Source organism: Halichoerus grypus, chromosome 12 (assembly GCF_964656455.1).
Source record: "Halichoerus grypus chromosome 12, mHalGry1.hap1.1, whole genome shotgun sequence".
Classification (NCBI taxonomy): Eukaryota; Metazoa; Chordata; class Mammalia; order Carnivora; family Phocidae; genus Halichoerus; species Halichoerus grypus.
Window position 1 is genome coordinate 77,746,418 of NC_135723.1, and position 24,879 is coordinate 77,771,296.

The 24,879-nt window shown below is 40.3% G+C and overlaps 1 protein-coding gene across 3 annotated transcripts in view; it reads left to right on the forward strand.

Moving 5' to 3' along the window:
- CPED1 (cadherin like and PC-esterase domain containing 1) overlaps positions 1-24,879 on the forward strand; it is a 265,948-nt gene that overhangs the window by 235,363 nt on the left and 5,706 nt on the right. For all 3 annotated transcript variants that reach the window (XM_078059501.1, XM_078059500.1, XM_036122361.2), the window contains 4 exons: positions 9,177-9,397; positions 9,654-9,755; positions 10,177-10,264; positions 14,347-14,493. In XM_078059501.1, coding sequence (XP_077915627.1) covers positions 9,177-9,397; positions 9,654-9,755; positions 10,177-10,264; positions 14,347-14,493 — 558 coding nt within the window. The remainder of the gene's footprint in view (positions 1-9,176; positions 9,398-9,653; positions 9,756-10,176; positions 10,265-14,346; positions 14,494-24,879) is intronic.

The window sequence follows — 24,879 nt, forward strand, 5'->3', positions numbered from 1 at the left end:
ATTATTCTATCCTAAAGACAAATATATGTTAAAGCATACCAATTACAAAAATAGAAAAAACAAGTAACATAAATATTTTGTTTTTTAAACACCATATATACTGACATTGCGGGGGGGGGTACTCCCTTTCTACTGTGTCAAATGTTCAAAAGAAACATGTTATTTCAGCGACTTTGTACAGAAATTTACTTCACATCTGCATAAGGATAGCAGGGTCCTGGCGGGGGGATGTGGGGGCACTTGGACTGGTGGTCAGCAAGCCTGCACTACAGTTCTGATCCCATCAGACAAAGGGATTCTTTATTCACCGACTCCATCAGATTAACTCTGGTGCCCCACATCAGAAACCTTGTTTAACAAGACTTTCTGTAACTTTCATGATGTTCCACTGCTCATTCATTCATCTAGCTTTTGATGAGCTAAGAATCTGTTCTAGGGGCATACAAACACGATCCTCCAAAGAGCTAAATTTCTAGTAGAAGGAGACACATGAGAGAAATGAGTGTTACAACATAGTGGGTTGCAAAGGTAGAGAGCCCCTAGAGGGTGACACCCTGGACTCCCAGGTTCTAGAAAGTTGCTAAAAGTGCCTACAAAGGGCGGTGGTGGTAGTTATAAGCAATCTACCAAACACGTTACTTTGAAATGGCTTAACTGAACTGGAAAAAAATAGGGATCTTCATTTTTCCCCCAAGAAGAATCTGTAGGGAGAGTCCTATCCCTCAAGCCTAGTGCCTTCTTGGATTTCTCTCAGATTGGAAGGAACAGATGATGGGCAGGAACCAATCAGGAGTGCAAGAGAGGAGTCCGAGTTTCTCATTTGTCAGTGTAGCAATTTATGCTTCTTGGATTATGTAAAAGTGGGATATACCTAAACATGCAAATTCTAACAGCATAGTAGCCTTACTAACCTGAAGACTGTCAATTAATATGTAAAACTCAGATTTTTTTTTACAGTGAGAAGCCGAGGTTCACTGTTGCCATGAATAGGCAGAGCAAAAGCTGTGCCACAAAAAACCAGAACTTTATTTTAAATCCTAATCAAGGCAAGCTTCAGCTTTTGGGGATGCATTAAACAGAATTATCTTCCTCCAAAGAATGAGATTTAGATGCAATAGAATTTGACAGGGCTGGTGAGAATGATTGGAAAGTTAGGCCTTCTAGCATTCTGCTTTCTTTAGAATCTCCAAGTGGTCATTTCCCTCAACTGAATTTCCTTATGTTGTTATTATGACCTTTTACATCTTTTTACTACTGTTCTACACTAATGAATGCAAGGCTATACTTGGAAACATGCCCACCTGTGAGGACAGAGCAAGGCACAAATCAGCTGAGACTTAAAAAGGGCTTCAAGTTTCCAGTAACTTTGGCCAGGAACCCCACTGTGCTTAGTGGTATGTGAGTAGTACTCTTACTTTCTAGACTCAGTCGTTTGCCTTCGCCACAGTGATGCGAGCAGGCGGCTGGTCTCTGGAGGAAACATGGAACAAGATTTCTCCTCAAAGCACTTGTAGCCCATTTCGATGTCACACTTATTTGTGTATGAAGGGCAGGTAAATGTGGGGCTCCTTTTAAACCCTCACCTAATCCAAGTATGAGTTATTTCACGGATATGTATAGGTTTTATGTTGTGTAACTGTGTTGAGTCAAAGCAAAATCAGGGCGCCTGGGTGGCTCAGTTGGTTAAGCGACTGCCTTCGGCTCAGGTCATGATCCTGGAGTCCCTGGATCGAGTCCCGCATCAGGCTCCCTGCTCGGCAGGGAGTCTGCTTCTCCCTCTGACCCTCCCCCCTCTCATGTGCTCTCTCTCATTCTCTCTCTCTCAAATAAATAAATAAAATCTTTAAAAAAAAAAAAAAAAGCAAAATCAATTGAAAAATACAAGCTATGTTTTCAATTATACTCTCACACGTTTCTCTAAATAGATACCCACTTCTTACTTAACAAGCTCTGAATGGAACATCCACAAAAATTTATCAGAGCATAACTTGGTAATCACAGTGCGAAATTTATAGGATATAGTTTAGAAATATGATAATCAAATTTACAACAGAAAAAATTTAGTAGGAGCCTGACCAAACTGAATTAAACAAGCCCTTATTTTGTTTGTCAGTTGAAAACATATCTCAGAATTTAAAACAGTATCTGAGAGAAGAGTGCAATTAGGGAAGGAAAATATAATAAGGCAGTATTTACTGAAAGTACTTAAACTCAGCTGTTAAAACAGGAAATGTAACTTACATCTTTAAGTAACGTTTGCAAGTTAAGTAGTGTCTTGGATTCAAGGTGTTTAAATTTCTGAAGTGTGGCTAATTTATAATAATATGTTCTAATATGTGAGTTCTATTGGAGTTACACAATTCATTGTTGCTTGTCAGTTTCAATATAAAGGGAAAGATAAAAGGGAAGGAAATCACCTCACTCTCCCCAGGAAAGGATGGCTTATCCATAACGCCCACAGCCCAGATGGAATAGCAATATGGATAAATAATTTTGTTCCATGCAGCTAGAAGATCTATATCTAGGTGATAGAGTTTAGTTGTTTGTTTCCCCTTTTTGCCAAATTTCATGTATTTGAAGGTGATTTGCCTAAATGGCAGTTTACATTTGTTCTTGATCCCAAAGAGCGATTTGGTTGGTTATCTATAGCTGATTTAATCAAAATGCATCATTGGAAAACATTCATTGTAACCATATTATATTTCACAGAGAGATGCTTTGCTGAGCTAGATTTTCATCATGCCCTTAATCATCATTAGCCATCTGATCAGTCTTAGCTTCCTGTTAGGACTGAATGACCCCTTGCTTCGTTTAGAAATGAGCATTTATCTTATGAGAACAGCGGTGCCCAATCACAGGGCTCATCAGAATCACTGTGGAGCTTTCTAAATAGATGGGCTAAGGTTGGCCCTGGACTAGAGGTAATGAGTAAAATGCCCCTTTACCTCACGGTCATTTCCTTATTTACCTACGAGAGAGTACTCCAGTAAGCCGGCATTGCCTAGATTAATGGACAAGTAGCTTCTATGGCATGCCTATATAATTTCCCCTCCTGGAAGGTTTCAGTGGGTTCCTGTAAGCTGGACTGAGTCCTGTCTTGGCATCTACATGCATTTTGTTCATTCTGAAGAAATATCCCTATTTCCGTGAATACTGAAGATAGAACCTATGCAAGAGGAAAGAGAGGAAGGAGGGAAATTATTGAAAATCAAGGGTTTTTTCCTGGCCTATTAATTCTACATATACCCAATTCTTTTTTAGCCTCATCAGATCAGGAGAATCTGAGAAGCTAACAAGCTCCAGATATTTTACTGCCTTTATATTGATTCAACCCAGATAGCCCCCAGTGCTTCTCTTTTCATTTCTTTATAACTTGCTTTGCTACCTAGGTCCTTATTACTTTTGATGACTCTGCAGAAAGGAGGTAATAAGTACAATATTTGCATGTTTAAGTATCACCATTCTTAGTTCCCTTCGTTCATGACGAATGGAATGAAAATCATTTTACTTTTATATTTCAGTCAAAAATTCCCAATCTTGGTTGCATTTTCACTAATACTTATACTAATATTAATATTAATACTAGCAATATTTCTTGCTGTTATTTGTCTCAGGGACTGATTTTTCAAAGAAGTCTTTTTATGCATCATGTGGATTATAAATTTAGCTGTTTCATACTTTCACTAATTCACATGTGGAAAAATCTGAATTTAGGTTTTAGTTTTTTTCCCCAGAAAGACAGCATGTAGGAGAATGTGTAAAGGCTAGCTAAGTGTTCATCAGACCCATTTCTTCCTCTTCCTGGCAAACGTAGCTTGACTACATTTCTCAGTCTCGCTTGAAATTAGTTGCTGCCCTATGACGGAGTTCTAACCAGTGGAATGTGTGAGCAGCAGGGATGTGCCCCGCTGCCAAGGTGGGCCCACAGACAACCTGGCAGCTCCTTACTCCTTCCCTCAGCTGAATATCAATGCCTGCAAAGCTCTTCGAAACCATCACTGAAGCAGGTACCGTCCAACCATCCAGGGACCCTGCCCCCACTCCACACACACACCTGCCTGGAACCGCTTGGACTGTTTTCCCAAGGGAGAAATAAACTTCCATTGCGTGTAGGCCATAATACTTCTCGGAGCTCTATTTGTTACAGCACATAGCCTACCCCATCTAATACAGGGACCATATAATATTAAGAAATGAAAACAAAGATAATTAAACCATTTCATGTGCTTTTAATAAGGTGACTTTTTAATAAGCCCCAAGCTTTAATAGAGCCTAGGAACATGAAATGCTTCTAGGTCCTCTGGTCCATGGCAGTGTGAAAAAGAGTAGGAAATACGCCAGCCACTGTGAACTTCTCAGTGACATACTGCCTGCCGAGTCTCGGGAATAGAACAGATACAAAAGTCCCCTAACCACATCTCTGTCTCCCACTGATGAGCTGAGGTCCAGCCTCCCAAGACACAACCAGGCACAGAAGCTCCTGCTACTCTCCAGGGCCCACCTGGATGGAGGCAGGCTCCCCTCTTGCACCGAAGGACCAGAGAAGATGCTGCATGGGAAAATGCCATTCAGTCTTTGGAATAAAGTTGCACTGTGATCCGAAATAGGAGTCACATGATTCCCGTGATGGGCTTAATTGAACCGACCCTTAAGCCATTGTTTCACAAAAGTTGAAATAAAATTTGTTTAAGCTGATTATTTTTAATGTGAATTTTCAAAGCATTTTTAAACAAAACGGACTTACTGTTACTGCTATCACTGCAGCTGCTTTTGTGGGGTTTTTGATTATTGTCGTAAAAAGCCGATATATGTTCATTTTGGGAAAGAGGATAAACTGTCATATCCTCCCCTTCAAAATAACCACGGGTAACTTTCCACGACCACTTCTACACATCCACATGCTTTACTTTCACAAACGTGCCATCGTTACTTATATTCTGATTGCAATGAGCTTTTTATAAAAGCTAACTGAAATCTTCCCCATCACAGTGTATCCATATTATGTTATCATTGTTAAAAGATGAAAAAAATTCAAGTGGATGATTATACCTTAATATAAGGAATCTGGTAGACACTTGTACTGCTTCCAATGTATTTTGCTTTTAAAATATATTGTAATAGACATCTTTAAATATTCCCTAGAAGTGGAGTTCCTTAAAACCTGCCAATTTACACACGACAGCAAACTTTCCATTCATCCATTTAACACATGAGAACCAACTCTTATGCCAGGCACTATTCTGGAACTTGGGATTCAACAGTTGAAAAGAAAGAAGATAAAACCTCGCCCTAGTGGCGCTCACACAGTCGTAAGTGAGAGGGTTCATTTCCCTGAGCTCATAAGACTACTGTAGGGGCTTTCAAAATCTTTGCTATTTTGGTAGGGGGAATAACTAGTTATTTTGATGTTTTATTGCTGACATTGGTTATTTTTATAATTGCTTACTGGTTATTTGTACTTAATGATCACAATTTTTTTTCGTTAATTGCCTGTGCCATACTAGTGTAGGGCAATAATATCCACGGGAGAGAAGAATTATTTACAAATTCTATGGCCAGTTATGGATATTTGTTATGGAAATTTAGGCCTTTTAAAGTTGACCTTTAAAACAAATAATCTACAAATGTCGTTTTTGAAAATTCCCCAAATTGAATGATCTAAAAGATATGAAGTTCAACTATTAGCCATGTAACTGGGGGGGGGGGGAACCCACTCTATTTCCTGATGTTACTTTTAAATTGTGTATGTGCACTTAAGAGAACTGACCTTTTGAAGTTAGAACTCTTTTAGTTAAGAATATCCATCAGCCTCTTACAAAACCTGCTCCCCTACAGAACAGGCCATCTTAAAATCACAACTGCATTTTCATTTTAGTTACAATTTATCATCTCTCTCTTTCATGAATAGAAAGGCATCGGGAGAAAACAATTCTCTAGGAAATATTCTTCCCAGAGTCGTGTCCGCTAGACTTGAAAAATGCTACCTAGTTATTTGCAGTTTAGCACTTGTCTTGCACATGTTGGTGATGAGGCTTCCTTCTCCCATCCCCGCAGGTCTTGTTGGTCACTAGTCAGGGATGGAGAGGTGAGAGGTGGTTCTGAGAGTGTCGGTTTGCTCAGGGTGGCGATCTCTCTTCCGGTTCTCCATCCAGAGCTCCAGTTTCACCAGCAGCCCTGTGAATCCTGCTGGGGATCTGCAGCAGGGTTCGCAGGGCAAGTGCTGTGACTGAGACATTCCCCTTCTTCTCTGATGTTTCTTCTAAACAAGTTAATGAATTTAAAGTGCCTAGAAATGCACTGCAAGGCCCACTGGATGCCTTCACAAGCACTACACTTTCCTGTGCCTTCATGCTGGCTCACATTGAGAGCTTACCGTGCACCAGGAACAAGACAGGTATGAACATCTCACTGACGTTCTCTAAGGTGGTGCTGTTATATTCCCCCATTTTACACATAAGAGAAGGAAGCTTTGGAGCAGTCCTATTTTATCTAAGACTGTCTAGGTTAATAAATTACTGTACCTAAGAATTCTGACATGTAATTCTTTTTGCCTCTGACATTTTCTGTGGGCTGCATCTTTGTATCACCCCACAGAAAAGAACAAAAGCTCAAAATTTCTTCTCTCAGTAACATGCAGCTACTTTGATTTTCCAAAACCCCTGGATCTCTCCCTGCAGACCACAATACAGACCCCCAGTGATCTTACTGGCTGCCGGGAGATACCCTAGGAGGGATTGCATCTCCACACCGTAATGAAAAGAACCCGTCGAAAAACCTGTAGTGACACTTTAGTTTAAGAGCTGATCTTAAAGGTCTTTTACCGGTGTTAAGAGCTGAAATGTGTTCCCACCCAGCCAAATTCATACATTGAGGTCCTAACTCCCAACACCTCAGAATGTGACTGTGTTTGCAGGTAGAGCCTTTAAAGAGGTAATGAAGGTGAAATCAGGTCTTATGGGCGGGCTCTAATCCAGTGTGACTGGTGTCCTCACAAGAACAGGAGATTAGGACACAGATGCACACAGAGGAAAGACCATGTGAAGACACAGAGGGAAGATGACCATCTACAAGACAAGGAGAAAGGCCCTCAGAAGAGATCAACCATGTAAATACCTTGATCGTGGACTTCTGGCCTCCAGAATCATGAGAAAGTGAATTTCTGTTGCATAAGCCACCCAGTGTGTGGTACTTTGTCATGGCAGCCCCAGCAAACTAGTACAGATGGAGCTGGGTAATTACTAGTATCTGAAATTAAGAGCTTTCCAGATGATTTAAATTTCCCTTTTAAAAATCAGAAATCTAGACCAGAAAAACAGATCGTTATACAGGCTACATCCAGTAAGAAGAATTTCAGGTGATTTCACAAATTATTTTATCATACTGGAATTTTATTGCCACAAATGGAACTTGACTGAGAGGATCAGTGACTGGGGCCTTGACATCTTAAATTTTTCAGTTTAGCTTGACAATGCTTTGGGTGTTCGATCTGAGGGCAAATCAGAGATGCTTTGGGGATTTCTTCACACAGCTTATTGAATACATTTACCATGGAAGAATGAAATTTGCAGATTCTCACTCACTTTGCTGTGTATGGACAAATGCTGTGGTCCTGAGAAATGACAGCAATGACTGCTGTTAAAATCAGAGAAAAATATGTGCATGACTAACAGAAAGAGAAATCGTAACACAGAGAGAGAAAACTGAAGAATGAAATAAACCTGTCCAAAGACATTAAAAAGGATTGTCTCTAACAAAAGTCCCTTTGACTTTCAATTCAATAAATATTTTTAAAGTGTATGCATGGTAGTATGGGGAAAATTAAAATTTAGAAATTAACCCTGACTCTGACCTCAAATATTTCTTGATGTGATAGGAGAAAAAAGACACAGACACAAATAGCCATAATGTCATGTAGTCTTTGATAAAATCTGTAATGGAAATTAAAAATGTAATGAAATCACAGAGGACAGAGAAGGTCATTGGACAAGCTGGGGCATTGGACAAGACCCACTGGGACAGACGGTTGTTTCTTTGGGGTCTGGAGGTTGTGTAGCGTTTACACAGGTGGGGTTGTAGAGGGAAGAGCTTGCTAGGCAGGCGGATTAGCACAAGGGGAAACAGATGTTGTGGGAGAGTGCAAATCATGTTCAGCGAAAAAGTAGGACTCTGACCTGCTTACACGAGCGGAAGCATTGAGAAGACGGGACCATTGACCCTGCACTTGGAGTCAAAGGGCCTAGGTTCGAGTCCTGTGTTCCCCATTTACTAGATTTATGACCTCAATCTCCTTGAGCTTCAAATTCTTCGTCTGTGAAATGGAAATAATGACTCAAACCTCACCATTATGATTAAAAAGGGGTGCCCCGTGTGAAATCTCCACCTAGCAGAGTCTGATATGCAATAAAATTTCTGCAAATGTTGGCTGAACCTAAGTCATGTGGGCTTGATTCTGTAGAAAATGGACAGCCAGTAAGGTTTTTGAGCATGAAAGTGAGAGGATCCGAAGTAGGCATTGGGAAATTTCTCCTAGTAGTGCTGTGCGTATAGCCTGACTTCGAGGGCAGCCATTCCCACAGCTTTGGGGTGATAGGAGCCTGAAGCAGAGCTGCTTCACGCGGTGGGGGGGGGTATGGAGGAGCAGGTAAGTAGGAGTCTTCCAGGGCCAATGGGGCTGGGGTTCGCTCCCTGGGACACAGATGGCTCTTCAGAGACTCAGGCTCCAGTTCTGTGGCTCTTTTCTCAAACAGTGGTGTGACTTCTACTGAGCTGTCTAACCTCAGTGGATTCCCAGTTTTCTTATCTATGAAATGAAGAGGTTGGAAAAATCTCTAAGTATTCTTACAGCACTAAAATACCTCATGCCTGAATCCATAAAATCTGTTAAGCTCGTTAGATGGGAAAGCAAAGTGCCTAAGGGAGGTGGAGAAACAAGAGAGCAGAAAGCAAGAAGATTTAAACATGAGTGAGCAAGTCCATTGTGAGGAATATGGAAGAGAGGAAAATGAACAGGTTTGGGGGAGGATATGATGAATGTCATTTCTAACAGCTGAAAGGGCTTTCCTTCAAGGAATTAGCCTTGTGCCTTTAGGAGTATTCAACAAATGACTTACTTTGTATTGTCTCTCACACCATGTAAACATCAGATTTGAAAGCAAATATTTTTCTTTACCTCATAGATTCTTTTCATTGGAGACTCAACCAACCGAGGAATAATGTACTATCTGATCGAAAGACTAAATGAAACCCTGCAGGAATGGCAGAAGGTGCACAGCACGAAATTCTATCACAACATCAACGGTGGGAAGACTTTGATCAGTTATTCCTATTATCCTCAGTTCTGGATAAGCCCTTCCTTGAGACCAACGTTTGAGAAAGCACTCGAACATCTCTTGCAAAGGTACAGTGGAACTATTATGGATGGCGTAATGCCACAATGGACTGACATTTTGCCTGGGGCCATAATTGCTCCCTGTACATCAAATGTGCTGAAAAGCTTAAATCCCAAGTAATATGGCTGAAAACGAGTTGGAAACGACAAGGAGGTCCGGTGATCAGGATACTAGCTATGGTTCAGTGAAATGTGAGGCACTGCTGAGAAAAGGTTGAGCATCTGTTTCAAGGCAACATGTGTTGTTTTCCTTTCTGGATTTCAGATCCCGTCCCCTGGAGAACACGGGCCGGACGGTATTGGTTGTCGGTGGTGTTCAGTGGCTCAATTCCAATCACCTACAGATTATTCACAAGGTTTTGAAGAGGTAAGTTTCTGCAACAAGAATTGTCATTAGTATTCGAAGTGAAAAAGAAAAGTCACCTTTGAGGTGACTCAATTTTATCAAGATTTTATGGAAAAAGCAGCTTGTAATTTAGAACTACATACTTGAAGTCCAGTTTAAAATGTTTCAAAATACTTTTTGTATCCAATCACAAGAGAGCTCTTCGGTATCCACATTTATATTTACTACAGGTAAAAACACGCCCACTGACACATAAAACTCTGTCTACAAAAAAAAAAGAAAAACCAAAACCCTAAAATATACCAAATCTATAAAATGAGAATTTGGTCTTATATGCCAATTATCACATCCTAAAAGAATTCCATTGTATTTGTTTATGTAAGCACAAACACCAAGAGATGTAATCAAAGTTTATGACCTCAGAATTCTGATTATTTCTCAGGGAAAATTTACTCAATATCCTTGTGATCATCAAAACTTTGGGAATTGGATTTCATCTCCCAGTGGATGGATTGCATTTCTTGAGACAGGTAGGTGCATTCCCTCCAGGCTACGTGAACTTTATGGTTCCTATAAGGATCTTTGCTGATGTCTGAGAAAGGACCTACAAGGCACTATGTAAGATTCAGCCACCTTCATAAAAATCAAAGGAGATAACGTACTTAAGGATTAGGATTTCAAATCAGTTATACTTACTTATTCCTGGAAATAAGGCGACCATATCCCATTAACACGTTGTGAATAATGCTTTGAGCTATAAGAAAAGAAAGGAGACACCATGCTATGAAAAAGTAAAGAACTGAGGGGTAGATGAGAAAGATTAATCTTTAAGTATCCCCTTACCCCACTAACATTTCATACACCTTTAAAGACTTATGCTGAAACCACTAATGAACTTGTCGGTATCAATGAGCACTTTGGGAAAGAGTGGCTTTTTTGAAGATGATTTCTGGCTGATTGCTTTAAAAAAAAAAAAAAGTCTTTGAAGTAGCATCATTAGTTTTTCCTTTGCTTGGATATTCAGAAATGGGAGGAGTGAGAGGCCTCCGACCAGTTCTTACAGAAAAGAGTAAAATGGCCTCAGCACTGAATAGAAGTCTCAGAAAAGAAAAGAAAGGCAGCTTCTGTGGGTAAGAGAACCAGCTGCTCTCGTTCGAGTAAGGAGAGTTCACGGGCGACCGGGACTGTGTGTGCTTGCTCCAGGGAGCCCCGGGAGAGACTGGAAGCTGTCCATTTACTGTATAAATTGAGTGAGATTTCTGTGTGTGTGTGTGTGTGTGTGTTATGTCGAGCCCTCCTAGCTTTCCCTGGAACAGATGACACGATCCCCTCTGCCTTCTCAAAACTTTGCCCGCCTCAGTGCCAGATCTCTGATGCAAAATCAGGAGAACTGGTAGAATGTGGCCCAAGTCAAGTCTCCAAATTCAGCCTCTTAGAGGGAGTGTGGGGAGGGGAAAGTCACTTAAGATGAGTTGAGGTATTTAGCATCTGGGGTAGCTGAAGTGTTGGAGGCTGTTGGGGATTAGACGAGAGTTCTTTTGATAATGGTTTTGAGTTGACTCTCCTTGACTGTTATTTGAAGTCTACAGTCAAGGTTATAGTTCCTTCTGGAGGACTCTGCTTTGAGCCCCCACTTTACCCCTTGCAGGAACTGGACCCCTACTTATATTTAGGTTCCAAACTCAAAATCAATTCATGTCAGCAGATAGCAAACATTTCTACAGCACTTTTATGCACCAGATCCTGTGTTGAATAGTATGCCTCCCACCATAGCTTTAATGATCCTCATCAGTCTTCTCATATGGAAAGAAGACAAAAGGAGGGGAGAAGTGGAGGGGAAAGAATAGAACAAAAGAGAAAGGCATAATAGCAAGTGGAGGCAGAAACTAAGGCTGGACTCAGTCATACTCTTGCACGGCCATTCAAGAGCTTGCCTCTACTGTTCTCTGTAGACTTGCTACCCGTGCATATGCACAGATGCACACATGCATGCATGCACCACTACTGAGCTCAGTCCTACTGGGCAAGTTTCAGTTTCTCAAGCACGCCAGGCTCTCAGTCACATCCAGATCTTGGAAATCACTGTTCCCTCTTCGTGGAGCCCACTCTCCCACCACCTCTTCACCTGAACAACTTCTAATTACCCTTCCAGTGTTAGTTTACCACTGGGCAGACTTAATTGACACACTAAACTCCATTGGCTACTCCTGCCAGGAGCTCCTATACTAGGGCCGTGTGTCTTTGTTTATGTCTCTCAACAGATACAATCCTTGGTTGTCTGTCTCCCCTGCTAGACTAATTTCTGTGAGAGCAAGGACAGGAGGGAGGGCTACATTGCTCACTCTGGTACCCCCAATGCAAAACACAACTCTCAGCACGTAGTAGAATCTCAAAAAATATCTCACGCAAGAATGAGTGAGTGATACTTCATATGATTTGGCTCCTCCCAGATCCCCCCTTCAAGACTGAGACATTCATTCACCTGGGCCACTGGGAGTATGGCCCAGTAAGGACTCCCACCTGACTCTTGCCAGGAATTGCCTTTTGCTGCCCAGGCCCGACTTGCCAGTGTAGGAGTACCAAGATTCAGCCCCCTTTCCCTAATTTGAGCCATCTTGGAGGGACCAGGCCAGCTCTAGAACTCCCGGGGGATCCACAAAAGCCTCTCTTAGAATTACATCACTTCCTTACAGGTGTTGATCCCCAAAACACTCTCCCGTCAGCCTCCTGCAGGCAAATTCCCATCTCAGGAATCTGCTTTCCAGAGAACCCACCTTTCTCTAGAAAACTCTCTTTAGAAACTGCTTACTGTAAAGTTCCATATACCTTTCATAGCTAGACATATTAAAGTTGAGAAAATACTTGTAACTGGACAAGAAGTCTACAAACAATATTGAACATCATTATTCACATGATGGCATAAACCAAATTCACATACGTTCCTTTCCTCTAGATTTCTTCTTTAGGAATTTTTCTATTCACTGCTTTTATTTTGGGGGGAACACTCTTCTTTAGATGTCACCTAAAGATAGGTATGCTAACACAGTGGAGAAGACAGAAAATTAGACATATTTGTACTGCTTCTTTTACCTTGCAGTTGGATCAACAAAAGCAAGTGATTTGCTTTTTCTTTTTTTTTTTTTTAAAGATTTTATTTATTTATTTGACACAGAGAGAGAGAGCACAAGCAGAGAGACTAGAGGGAGAGGGAGAAGCAGGCTCCCCATTGAGCAAGGAGCCTGATGTGGGACTCGATCCCAGGACCCTGGGATCATGACCGGAGCCGAAGGCAAACGCTTAACCGACTGAGCCACCCAAGCGTCCCCATGATTTGCTTTTTCAACTGAAAAATGAGAAGCATTTTTATCCTTTAGAAAAGGCAAGAGCAGGTCCCTTCCTCTGTGAGTTTGGGTTCTCCAAGAAACCGACAGTAGACAGAATTAGCAGAGGAAGGGGATTTATTAGGGAGAATGTCTGGAAAGAATAAAGGGAAGGGTGCTGAGGAGGCAGGAAGAGTTTCAGGCCCCAGCACCTAATGCATATCACTCAATCTTGCACCAAATATTTTTGGAGTGTCTACTATATATTGGGCACTATTGGGCACTGTGGTTGGCTATAATTGTCTGATGTGAAAGGAGTGGAAGAAGGATGGATGAGGTAGGAAGAGTCTCAGACTACAGGTCAGTCTGGGGAAGTCTGAGAAAGTACTAGTCAAGCTGATGAGAAATCCCAGAGCTGGAATAGTTAGCGGAGGGGTCCCTCCTCTCAACAGTGGGCCTGAATTAGACTTTCTGCCAAGCACCATCATTGCTTTGGACATGATTGGGGAGGGAGGGAAGAATATGATCCTGAGAAGCAGCAGCTGGAGCTTTCAGTCACTTCTGCTGTTCCCTGAAGCACATTCCCCTTCTCTGTTGCCCCACCGCCATCCAACAGGCAAACCTCACTCTGCTCTGGAACCCCTTCCTGAAGCCTCACTGTCTAGCGATCCCCCTGCCCCACTCAGCTATTCCCTCTTCCCTACTAGCCCAGAGTCTAGGATATTTACATCCAATAAAGGTCTTAGTAAATGTTTACAAATCTGTTCCTCCTATTGGAATGCAATGTCTTAGGAGCAGGGGCCATGATTTATTTATCCTTGTATTGTCCCTTAGCACAGAGCTAAGCACAGAACAGATACTAATTAATATTCAAATGACTAAATGATGAAGAATCTAAATAGATGGAGATAGCCTTTGTGGTGTTCAAATTTTGACTTTTAAAGTGAGAATTTTAAATATTTCAATGAACCTTTGTGGGAAATAAACCTAATTACTTTTCATAGAAGGAAGAGTTCCAAACTGTGTGTCATTCTAGATATTTATGTGTTGCCATTTTATACATACATAAATGTTTGTATTTATATTTTGAGTAAAAAACTGATAACACATCTTTGTTTAAGAAATGCATGTGAAATTATTTTTCTTGCAGTGGGACCAATCTGTAAAAACGATGATATTCACATGATTTCTATCTGAGTTATTAAATCATAAAACAATCCTCTTAATAAAAATTCTCATTCTAATTGAATTTAAATAAAAAAATATTCCCATTCTTCTCCGTTGCAATACAGAGTGAAGTTCAGAACTTATGGAAAGAAAATGTGATTATTCTGGATGCTGCAAAAACCTATGGCTATGAAGTGGTTGACACATTTACTATAACAATGGGGCGATACAAGGAGTTTTTGCAGGGCACATGTGGATGCCATTTTCATGAGGTATTTATGCTGGCTCTTTATTTTTTTTATTTTTTTTTTAAAGATTTTATTTATTTATTTGAGAGAGAGAGAATGAGAGAGAGCGAGTACATGAGAGGGGGGAGGGTCAGGGGAGAAGCAGACTCCCTGCTGAGCAGGGAGCCCGATGCGGGACTCCATCCAGGGACTCCAGGATCATGACCTGAGCCGAAGGCAGTCGCTTAACCAACTGAGCCACCCAGGCGCCCGATGCTGGCTCTTTATTTATTGTAGCTTTTGATTTTTTAAATTTCTCATTATATCTTTCATTTCATTGTCAGTGTTATTTTGTTTTAAAAAACTATGTCAGGAGGAGATTAAATGAGGTATTCAACGTCAGTCACTCAGCCAAAACATGCAGCAATCACAACTAGAGGCTCTAAAAAATAAGAAGTTAAAAAAGAATTAGTTTTTATGTAGACACTTAAAAACTAGGATCATTGGCCAAAAGGATGGAAACCTGGAGAACACTTGCCTTATCTAATAGACTCTGAACCCTCCCGTCAGAAATTGTGGCCAAAGAAGGTAGCAAGTCTTTGGTGGAGCTTGAAAATCAAGACAATTTAATGTGCTAAACTCATGAATGACCTTCCTCCATGGTTTATCCAATGCATTAAACAGGTGGACCTGTGTTTTGAGTAGCCCCCAACGCCCCGTGGTTAAAATGATTTTATCTGTAGTCAGTAATATAATAGGCTAAGCTGATAAGGTGATAGCAGAAAATAATTTTATCCTTCCCTCAGCCACCTTAAAGCTGATCTATAGCCACCGTGTCTCATACCAATTCTAATGCTCCACAAACCCCAAAGGACACATGTCCACCTCTCAAAGTTGGTCTCTTGAAGGCCCCTCCACTTGGCTTGAAGCAAGGGTGAAGAAGCCACTCTCTATGAGGGAGGAAGACCACCAAGCCTTTGGACAACTTCTCAGATTGAAATTCTCTCTCTCCCTTCATCTTCATTCTCCTACTCTTTTAACGAGACAAAGGTTTGCAAGCTGGATTTTGTCCACACTTTTTCAAGTTTTGCATACATTGTTCAGACATTGCTTTTGATATATGAGGTTACTTGGCTCCTGTTGTTTGCTCTAGAGCTCAGAAAATTCTGCTGAAACTGCAATGGAAAATGTCTCATTTGATCGTTCTGTCAGATACGGGTTCACTCCTTCTTTCTCAAATGCACCCCTCCCCCTTGTAAACCAGAAGGCAGTCATTGGGTTGACTAGGGAAATGACAACTAAAGGATTCTTGGAGCCTGTTTTTCAGCCCTAAAATGACGGTCAGAATCCATTTTGGTCCCCAGGTTTTTATGGCTACCGAAAAGTTATTGACACTGTATTGGTTCTTCTAAATACTCTATGTTATATTTTTTATATGTAATTGTATATGACAAATGCATCTGCATCTCAGGGAAGTGAGAGCCTGCACCCACCGGGGAGAGCAGGGCATTTTCAGTTTTGATCTACTAACTTGAAGCTTGGCCGTGCTGTTGCAGAGAGCTTCTACACTGTAGGAGACTGTGTGTCTATTTCTTTCTTCCACAAAAAAATAGAACACCCTTTAAGTTCCTATCCGATTTGCAAAAAGTCAAGATTTAGGAACACAAGAGCAGGTAGTCTGGAAGAGGAAGAAATAATCTTGCCGCTGAGCCAGCCCAGTATCAGAGCTGGCTGAGAAAACTGGTCGGAGGTTGCCAAAACCCACATAGAATGGGGACTTTGAAAGACAACATACAGATCGGGTTTTTGCCTCTTTTAGAAAAGGTTTGTTTATTTACTTATTTTTATATAATGTGTCTTCAATTAGTATTTTTGGGGAGGGGATCTGTTTTTCTTTTTCATCTTTAGTCCCTCTGGAAGCCTAAAAAGGAGAAGTCTACCAAAGGATTTCCAGCATGGCTCCAATTAAAAACAGAAGATACCCTTCCCACACAATTGCATTACATGTATCTCCTGCCGCAGCATTAACCAGTGACACTAATGGTCATGGAATTTGAGAACAACAAAGACTCTTTGAACCACCAGAACTAGAATATTGACTTCTAAATATTACTAAAAAAATTATCATTAATTTGCATAACAATGATTTAAGATGTCACTTATTTGACTTTTTAATTATGTGCAATGATCGTGTATAAATTGCTTTTTAAGCCCTATTTCTAACGTGTGTTGACTTGGCAAGCTACCTAGGTATTGTCCAAATTATCTCAGTTGGTTCTGGAGCAGTGTTATCCATGTTGAAGTTTTCTTGTTTGAGCTAAAATACTTCTGGGAGCATTTGCCTTTCCAGTTACACCACAGAATGATAAGATCATCTTTCTCAACTGGCTCTCTTCATCACAAAGTCTCTAACCCGTTCGTCACTTAGGCATATTGTTACTTAAGTCTTGAACAATATGTACTATTTGTACCTCAGGAAGTTTCTAGTGCTGACCCTGATGTTTTATAATCTTTCCAAACTATCACCCAACATCTTAAATCACTGTGAGCTTACTATAAAAAATCAAGAAAATCTAAAGGCCCTTGCAAAAGATGATTTGATGATTAATGTAGCAAGCCAGGGAAAAGTAGATTATTGGTCTCATGCAAAACATATTAAAGGGCAGAAATTTGTTAACAATAACCATTTTTTGCCTCTATGCTCATCTTATGAGCTGGCAAAGCGATTTGTCATACAGTAATAGCAAGAATTGAAATCAGCTGTGCGAGAACCATAAGAATTTGAGGTTGGGAGCCTTGTATCTTCTGGTGTTCAATCAAACCATTCCCACGATAGATTCACACATACCTGAGAAGGATTGTTATAATCATTACAGTAAGATCTTGATGTGTCCTCTTTGATTTGTGGTGGGAATTCTATCATAGACATAACAAACCTGCTTCAATGGGCTCTTGTCGCCATAGGTAAGATGAGAGGTCTTGGGGGCACCTCTTTCATCTGTCAAGTCACCGAGAGAGAGAATATGTTGTCACCATGAATCTATAAACAATTTCCCAACTGGTGTACATCAGTTTTGACTACAATGTTTCTGCTGATTAGAAAAGCAGGTGTTTCTCTTCATGGGCAGAAATGGAATTTTGTTTTCCTAATGTTTATGCAGGACAACAAACAGGATCCAGGTAGCTTTTGCCCAAGAGTGGTTTTGGATAGTGCCTTTAGTTATGTGGCAGACATCTACTATGAGCAAGCCAAAACCTGGGAAGGATACAAAAATATTATCGGCCCAGACCTGGCTGCAGGAGGGGCAAATCCACAGCTGTTTCGTGATTATTAATTAGTCTAATCAGCTGTATAAACCTTACATGAGATCTCTGTTTTCTGGCAGAGTCCAAAAAACAGAACTTTTGACTCAGTCCAAAGGAAAAAAAAATCCCTCTGGCATTACTACCCAGCTCTAATAACACCAAGTTTCCTTTGATTCTGGCACCACGGAAAGAAGAAAGGATTTTCAATTCCTTGTCAGAGATGATTTCCCTTATTGTTAGATCTTCATCTTATACTCTTTATTATTTAATTTTAATTATGTAAACAAAAGCTTAGCTGACCTAGAAAAGTTTTCCTTCTATGTGATGGGCTTGAAGTTTTTCCCTTTCTCCTTCAAACTTTAAAAGTTTGTCATAGGGGCACCTGGGTGGTTCAGATGGTTGGGCGTCTGCCTTCGGCTCAGGTCATGATCCCGGGGTCCTGGGATCGAGCCCCACATCGGGCTCTGGCTCAGTGAGGAGCCTGCTTCTCCCTCTCCCTCTGCCTCTCTCCCTGCTCATGCTTTCTCTCTCTCTCTCTCTGTATGTCTCAAATGAATAAATAAAATCTTAAAAAAAAAAAAAGTTTGTCATAAACACAATGAAGAAAAAAGCCTTTAAATTCACCTATCTAAAACACTGAGGTAACGACTTTCAGAGAAAAAGGAACTGATCCAAATATAGATAGCTTAGATAGCAGATCCCAGAATTTATCAGCATGGCTATTTTTAATAAATTAGTAATGGCAATTTAATTCAACAAATATTTGAGTGTCTATATGAGTGCTGTACTAACTACTGTAAAAGGAGCTAGGAGAACATTTTTTAGGGTTCCCTTGAGTATCTCAAACTCAACATATCCCCAGCATGCAATTCTGTATATTGTAGAACATCAATTAAAATCAGGGCCTGGGAAAGTGGGCTAGGGCCAGATCATGGTAAGAGCTTAGACTTCATCCTATAGGTCGTGGAGAGCCAACGAAAGATTTTATAGAGAAGTGAGATGGTCACATCTTTGTTTCCGATAGGTAAGTCTGATAACATTGAGGGGGGAAGATGGAAAAAGGACTGAGTCTGGGAGAGAAGACAGGAGACATTTTCAGAAGTCAGGTGAGAGATGATAAAAGCTTGCCCAAACCAGGACAGAGACTGCAAGTATAAGGGAGAAGGAGACAAATACAAGCCCTATTTTAAAAGTAAAATCTGTAGATCTTATCTGAAGCATGGGGGTGTCGAAAGAATCAAAGACGACTCCTAACTTGGGTGATAGATTAGAGCTGAACCAGCAATTGAGTCAGAGAATGGCTGAGAAGGTACCGGCTCAGGGAAAAGATGATTCCGTTTTGAACATGTTGTGTTTGAGATGCCTGTAGGACATCCAGGTGGAGATATATCTCACAGACAGTTGGCTATACAAGTCTGAAGCTCGGGGGGGCAGGGTGCGGCTGGAGATAAAAGGTTGGAAGTCATCAGAAAACAGGCAACAGTTGCAACAATGAAAGTAGATCATCCAGAGAAAGTGAGTAGAGTAAGAGGAGCTGAGGAAGGAGCTCTTAGAGACATCAATATTTAAGCAAAGTTTGCAGAAATAGGAGCATTTGAATTTAGAGAGTAAAATGATAGAGGAAAACTCTAGTAGAGTGTGGTGATCATATAAATTTCAGTAAAAATATTGGGGGCATGAATTAAACTACAATAGATTGAAGAGGTGTAAGAAATGAGAAAAGGAGGTTGGTAAAGCCTTTCAACAAGTGAAAATAAGAATAACGGAAAGATACTGGATTTAGAAAAGAAAGTGGTCTAGGAGCAGTTTATAGGAGGAACTACTTTTCGTGTTTATCGGCAGAAAGGGAATAATCAATACTAAGGGATACATAAGGAAAACAGGAGGGCATAAGAGGAAGGTCCTTGATCATGTGGAGGAGGATCAGGTCAAGGACACTGTAAATAGTTGGGAGGGTGCAGGTAAATGAATGAGGTTGGCTATAGGTTTCTTCTTCTCTAGCATTTACTTGCCCTAGACTTCTGCAATATTTTCATCTTGGAAGCTTCACTTTCAATTACTCGAATTCATGTTCCCACCAGGATGTTTCTATGGTTCCAATCCAATGTTGTCATTTAAAATGTCTCAATGGCCTTATCACTAAAGAGGAGTCACAGGAACTTTCACTGCCTACCACTCTTAAACCACTTTGGGGGGAAAGTGATCCTAGACAGTTTCTTCTGTGCAAAAAATAATTAATGCTCAGTCCACTGTCTGCAAGAATTCTAACTTTTTCTGCCAGATGATTAGATTACAAATCAGTGCCTGCTGAGAATGAATTCATGAGCCCCAAGGAAGCCCAGCCTTTTCTGAGATGGTTTGGTACAAGATCCTGTTCCAAAGGGAGCATCTTTTGTTGAATAGTGGTAACACCAACCATATCAGGGTCTCTCTCTTAAGAAGGATAATTGAATGAAAGATGAACAGAGTGTCAGTCACTCCATGCTAACTAGTATGAGGACCCCAAGAGGCAGCTGCACACGCCAGCCTCTGCAGTGCCAGCACCTAGGACGTCAGTATGCCTCAGGAAGAGATGTCAATCCATAAGTATCTCATGTTTTTTGCAATAAACCCTCATTTCGGGGGGTTTACTACCAAGGCTTAAGGGTCAAGCTAGGATGGACTCTGAACTGTCTTGACTAGCATTCCCTACTTCATGTTTTGGTGTTCTAGCCTGGTGAAAACAGGATCTGTGGTTTGGGAAATTCTGTATACTCCTCTACTGTAAAGATTCTCAAATAATATTAGTATTTTCAATGATCCAAAAAGCCCTTACAGCAAAGAAACTATTTAGCTTCGTTTGACCCAGTTTTCCCCAAACATTTTTGACCACAGAACCACTTTCCTTTTTTTAATAACAACTATTAACACCTCACTAAACACACTTTGGAAAAACTAGCATAGAGGATAAGGTCAAAAATCATGCAGGGAGTAAGATTAAATGTGGCAGAATGACCACAAGCATTTATCTTCTCTTCCACTTGAAACTCCACCAAAAGACTTTAAAGACATGAAGCTATTCACCACCGCTCCCCACTAAAAAAAAAAAAAAAGACAGAATAAGAAATAACTCATAACAGACAAGAACTCCGAATTCATTCTAAGAAGTTTAACTTAGCCTACAAAGGAAGTTACAATGTAAAATGAGAGAGAGGAGAATTACCAATTAGAGGTGAAGCACACTTGCCCACAGATCGTCCAAACGGCCCAGGCCTGAAGGAGGTAGGTGCAGAAGAAGGCAGGCTGAGACACAGGTCAGAAAGTCTGTATGCAAAATTGGTGGACCCCTCACCCCACCACATGCAGCCCACATCCATATATACGATGTCTTTAAAAATTGAACATCAGAGATGGACTCAGAAAGACAGGTACAGAAAAGAAGAAATTAATCTAGAGGCTGACATCAGAAAAATGAAAGGGAAAGTTGGCACCTGAAGGGCGGAGCCCCTAAACTTCTCCCCAGACCCTCTGGAATACCAGCAGACCGGCAGACGGGCCTGCACCACCTCAGACAAGTGGCTAGAAGGCTCTTCTGACAAGAACTGAGTGGCCCGATGGAGGCGCTCCTTTCAAAGGCCCCCCTAGCGCTGATCGAATTCCTACAGTGAAGCCAGCAGATGGAATGTCAGTCCACACAAATTGTTTCTAAGTGACATTTTAGTGTCATATGCTTAAATAAAACTAAGTTCCAGAGAAATAGATGGAAACAGATACCTGTGAATGAAGGTCAAAATAGATTCCAAGACCCAAAATGTACATGGAAATAGATCAGGGTGGGAACTTAGCTTGTAAGCCACTGGACTAATGAAGGTCATTCAAATAATATCAAGAATTCAGTGACATGAATATCCAGCCACTTTGAAAACGGAGTTTAAAAACGTGACTGAGTCTCTGGAGAACTGCAGAGGAGTACAAGATAGAACCACAATTTCAGTGGAAATGGTAAACTACTGGTCTATAGCTCCTTATAATCAATTTCCCCACTTCAGAGCAGAATTTGTTCCCAGAGCTGGAAACTGAGGTCTGTCTAAGGGGCAGGAGTTAAAAAAGGCTCAGCTGTCAGAATAAGAAGGCTTGGAGATGTGGAGGTAGGGGAAGAGACCAAGACATTGCAAATCTGGAAACACCAAAAGCAAAAAACAATTCCTCGTTCCTAAAGAAAACTTTAGTCTTGCTTTCTAATCCTCAGCATCTTTGACCCATTCAGAAGCTAGACTCCCTTCAATCAAAACATAGCTTATTTCATGTGGCCATGATTAAATATTGGGGTGGGGGATAGATGAAAAAAATCATTATTATCTGTAAAAATTGCAAAATTTCCTGAAATGGAACTATGAATTATAAGGACTGGCTTCTAACTATTGTTTGTTGCTTTATTTTTATTCCATTTCTGTGAATTCTTGGGCTACTTTTTCAGCTGGTTATAAATTTGATGACTGGATCTTGGATTGAATGTCATGTCTGCAGAATGACTATACCAAATAAAAAGTACTTCAATCATATACATTTATCTTAAAAGACCACACTAGCACATTTTGGTCAATGTCAGGTTTTCCAACCTTATAGAAAGAAAGCCATTACCCTCATTCCTCTTCCTAGCCCATCCATGTCTGTGAAACACGTTTATAATCAGAACATCCCCCTTAATCCAGTCTAGAAAGATTTTGGAACACTTGCACCACTGAAAATTGTTTTCTATTTTGTTCTGTGGATCTGGAACCACATCAGAAGTTCCTTGGGTGTTATTCAGGTTAAGATCAGTTTTAGGAAAGGTATTTGCTTCTAATACGCCTGACACTTTTCCAATTCACCAAGCTTTCCCTTTTTGTACTGACTTTTTGAAAGTTCAAAGTTATTTTAGATGCAGCAGTTAATTGACATGGTAATATACTCATTCTGATTAAGATTTATGTGAAATCAATTTTGAGTGTTAAAGTTATATGCATTTAAAAGTAAAAGTTGCAATGTGAGTTTTATTGTGTAATTTATGACTGTTTTTCCTCCCTTTGGCTAGTCCTACAATAGCCAGAGGACAAAGACAGTCAAGTCAAATTGTAGGCATTTGCATGCCTTCTGTATAATGCCTGTGTGCCCAAGTCTTTAATTACATGGAGATGTGGAAAGATCTACAATCATAAACTGGGAGGTCTCTTAGCATATAAGAAACCTAGGAAAAGGTCAAAGTTACTTCTTCATGCCTAAGCACAGAATTTTAATTCTTGTTGCACTGACGCACAGAAAAATGTGATCATCTACATATTCTATGTTATCATGATGGCACTTGATTCCAGCACCAAAATTACTCCTTTCTAAGTTTCTATAGTTAATATATTAAAACTATGTTATTGTTCTGAAACACTGTAATCTTTACTTGGAAGTCTATTCCTACATGTAACTTAATCTAAATGTGGACACTGCCATGAGAAAAATAATTTTTATTACACTTACACTTGTGATTAGAGAACGATGTTGATCTAATCAGGTTATCACACTTCATGAAGACCAATTGTCCTTCACTCTTGTTTCCTAATTTTAAGTATAATTTGACAGGTAAACGCATAAAAAGAAAATAAACAGCAACACACACACACAAAGCTAAAGACAAAGAGTTACTTTGGATTATTTTACAGTGTCAAAAGATTTGTCATTGAACATTTGTGTGTGGAGTAATGTAAACATTTGCCAAATCACATTATGTATGTATCGTTTAATTGTATGGAATCGTTTCTTATCCCTCTGGATAGACATGTCTCTTTCTCAGTGTTTGAGTCATATGCACCCAAATTTAAGGAAGCATTTGACAGCATCAAACCGTTAGAATTTGCCTCTATTTGAGATGATCACCATGCAGAAACATCTAGAGTCTTGTCTTCAGTTCAAGGCCTAACTCTTTCACTGATGTTTTCCAATAGCTCACTTTTGTTGTTTACTATTATTATTACTACTATGCCCCGGAGGTAACCTAACATTTGTCTTGCTAACATCTCTTTCAAAGCCACATTCCACTTGACACTTTAGTTGGATTTTAATAATCCCAAATGGTCCTCTGGTTTTTGGAAAGGACCCAAATGGGCACATTTCCACACAAGAGATCAAAGGAAAGAAGCAATTAGCTCTTTATTGTACAGGTCAAACATCTTTCATTTGCATAACATTTCCAAGCCTAAAAATTGTAACTAAGTCCTTTTCCTTAACTTTAGAGCCCGTAAGAGTAGGTAAAATAAAGTAATGTTTTGAAACTTGGAGATAGCAGCTTGGCAGCAATGCTGGATACTGAATTTAACAAATAAGTTCAAAGAAATAATAGCTCTGTGAGCAGATGATCATGCCCACCATAAATTAACACTAAGTAATGTACGAAGGAACTATTCATTACACGGAAACAACATGGTGCCTGACCTTGGGGAGTTAGTCTCAGACAATGTCTTTGAAGTCATTTCATTCTTGTTCTTACTTCAAGTATCTTAGACATGTGTCTTTATATAGCCCCCTTGAGGGTAGGGACCATGTCTGAATTACTCCATGTGTTTCCTGGCAGAGAACTCTGAAGACTGAAAGTTGGATATTACGTAGAAAAAAATAAATCATTAAGTCATCAATAACTCATTTGAATTTTATAAGATATGGCATCATTTTTTTTTCTCTTCTGCTGCTTTTCTATTGTAAAAGGATTACATGAACTCTTGCTAGCTGTAAAAATGTAAAAATAAGTATGTACAATAAAAACAAAAAAAAAATCCTGCCTTTAGAGGTGCCTGCATGGCTCGGTCAGTGGAGCGGGCGACTCTTGATCTCAGAGTCGTGGGTTCAAGCCCCACACTGGGTGTAGAGATTACTTAAAAATAAAATCTTAAAAAAAAAAATTCCTGGAGTGCCTGTGTGGCTCATTCAGGGAAGCGTCTGGCTCTTGGTTTCTACTCAGGTCATGATCTCAGGGTTGTGAGATGGAGCCCTTTGTTGGGCTCCGTGCTGGGTGTGGAGCCTGCTTAAGATTCTCGCTCTCCCTCTCCCTCTGCCCCCCCCCACCCTCACACACATGTGTCCTTGCTCGCTCGCTCACTCTCTCTCAAAAAAAAAAAAAGAGAG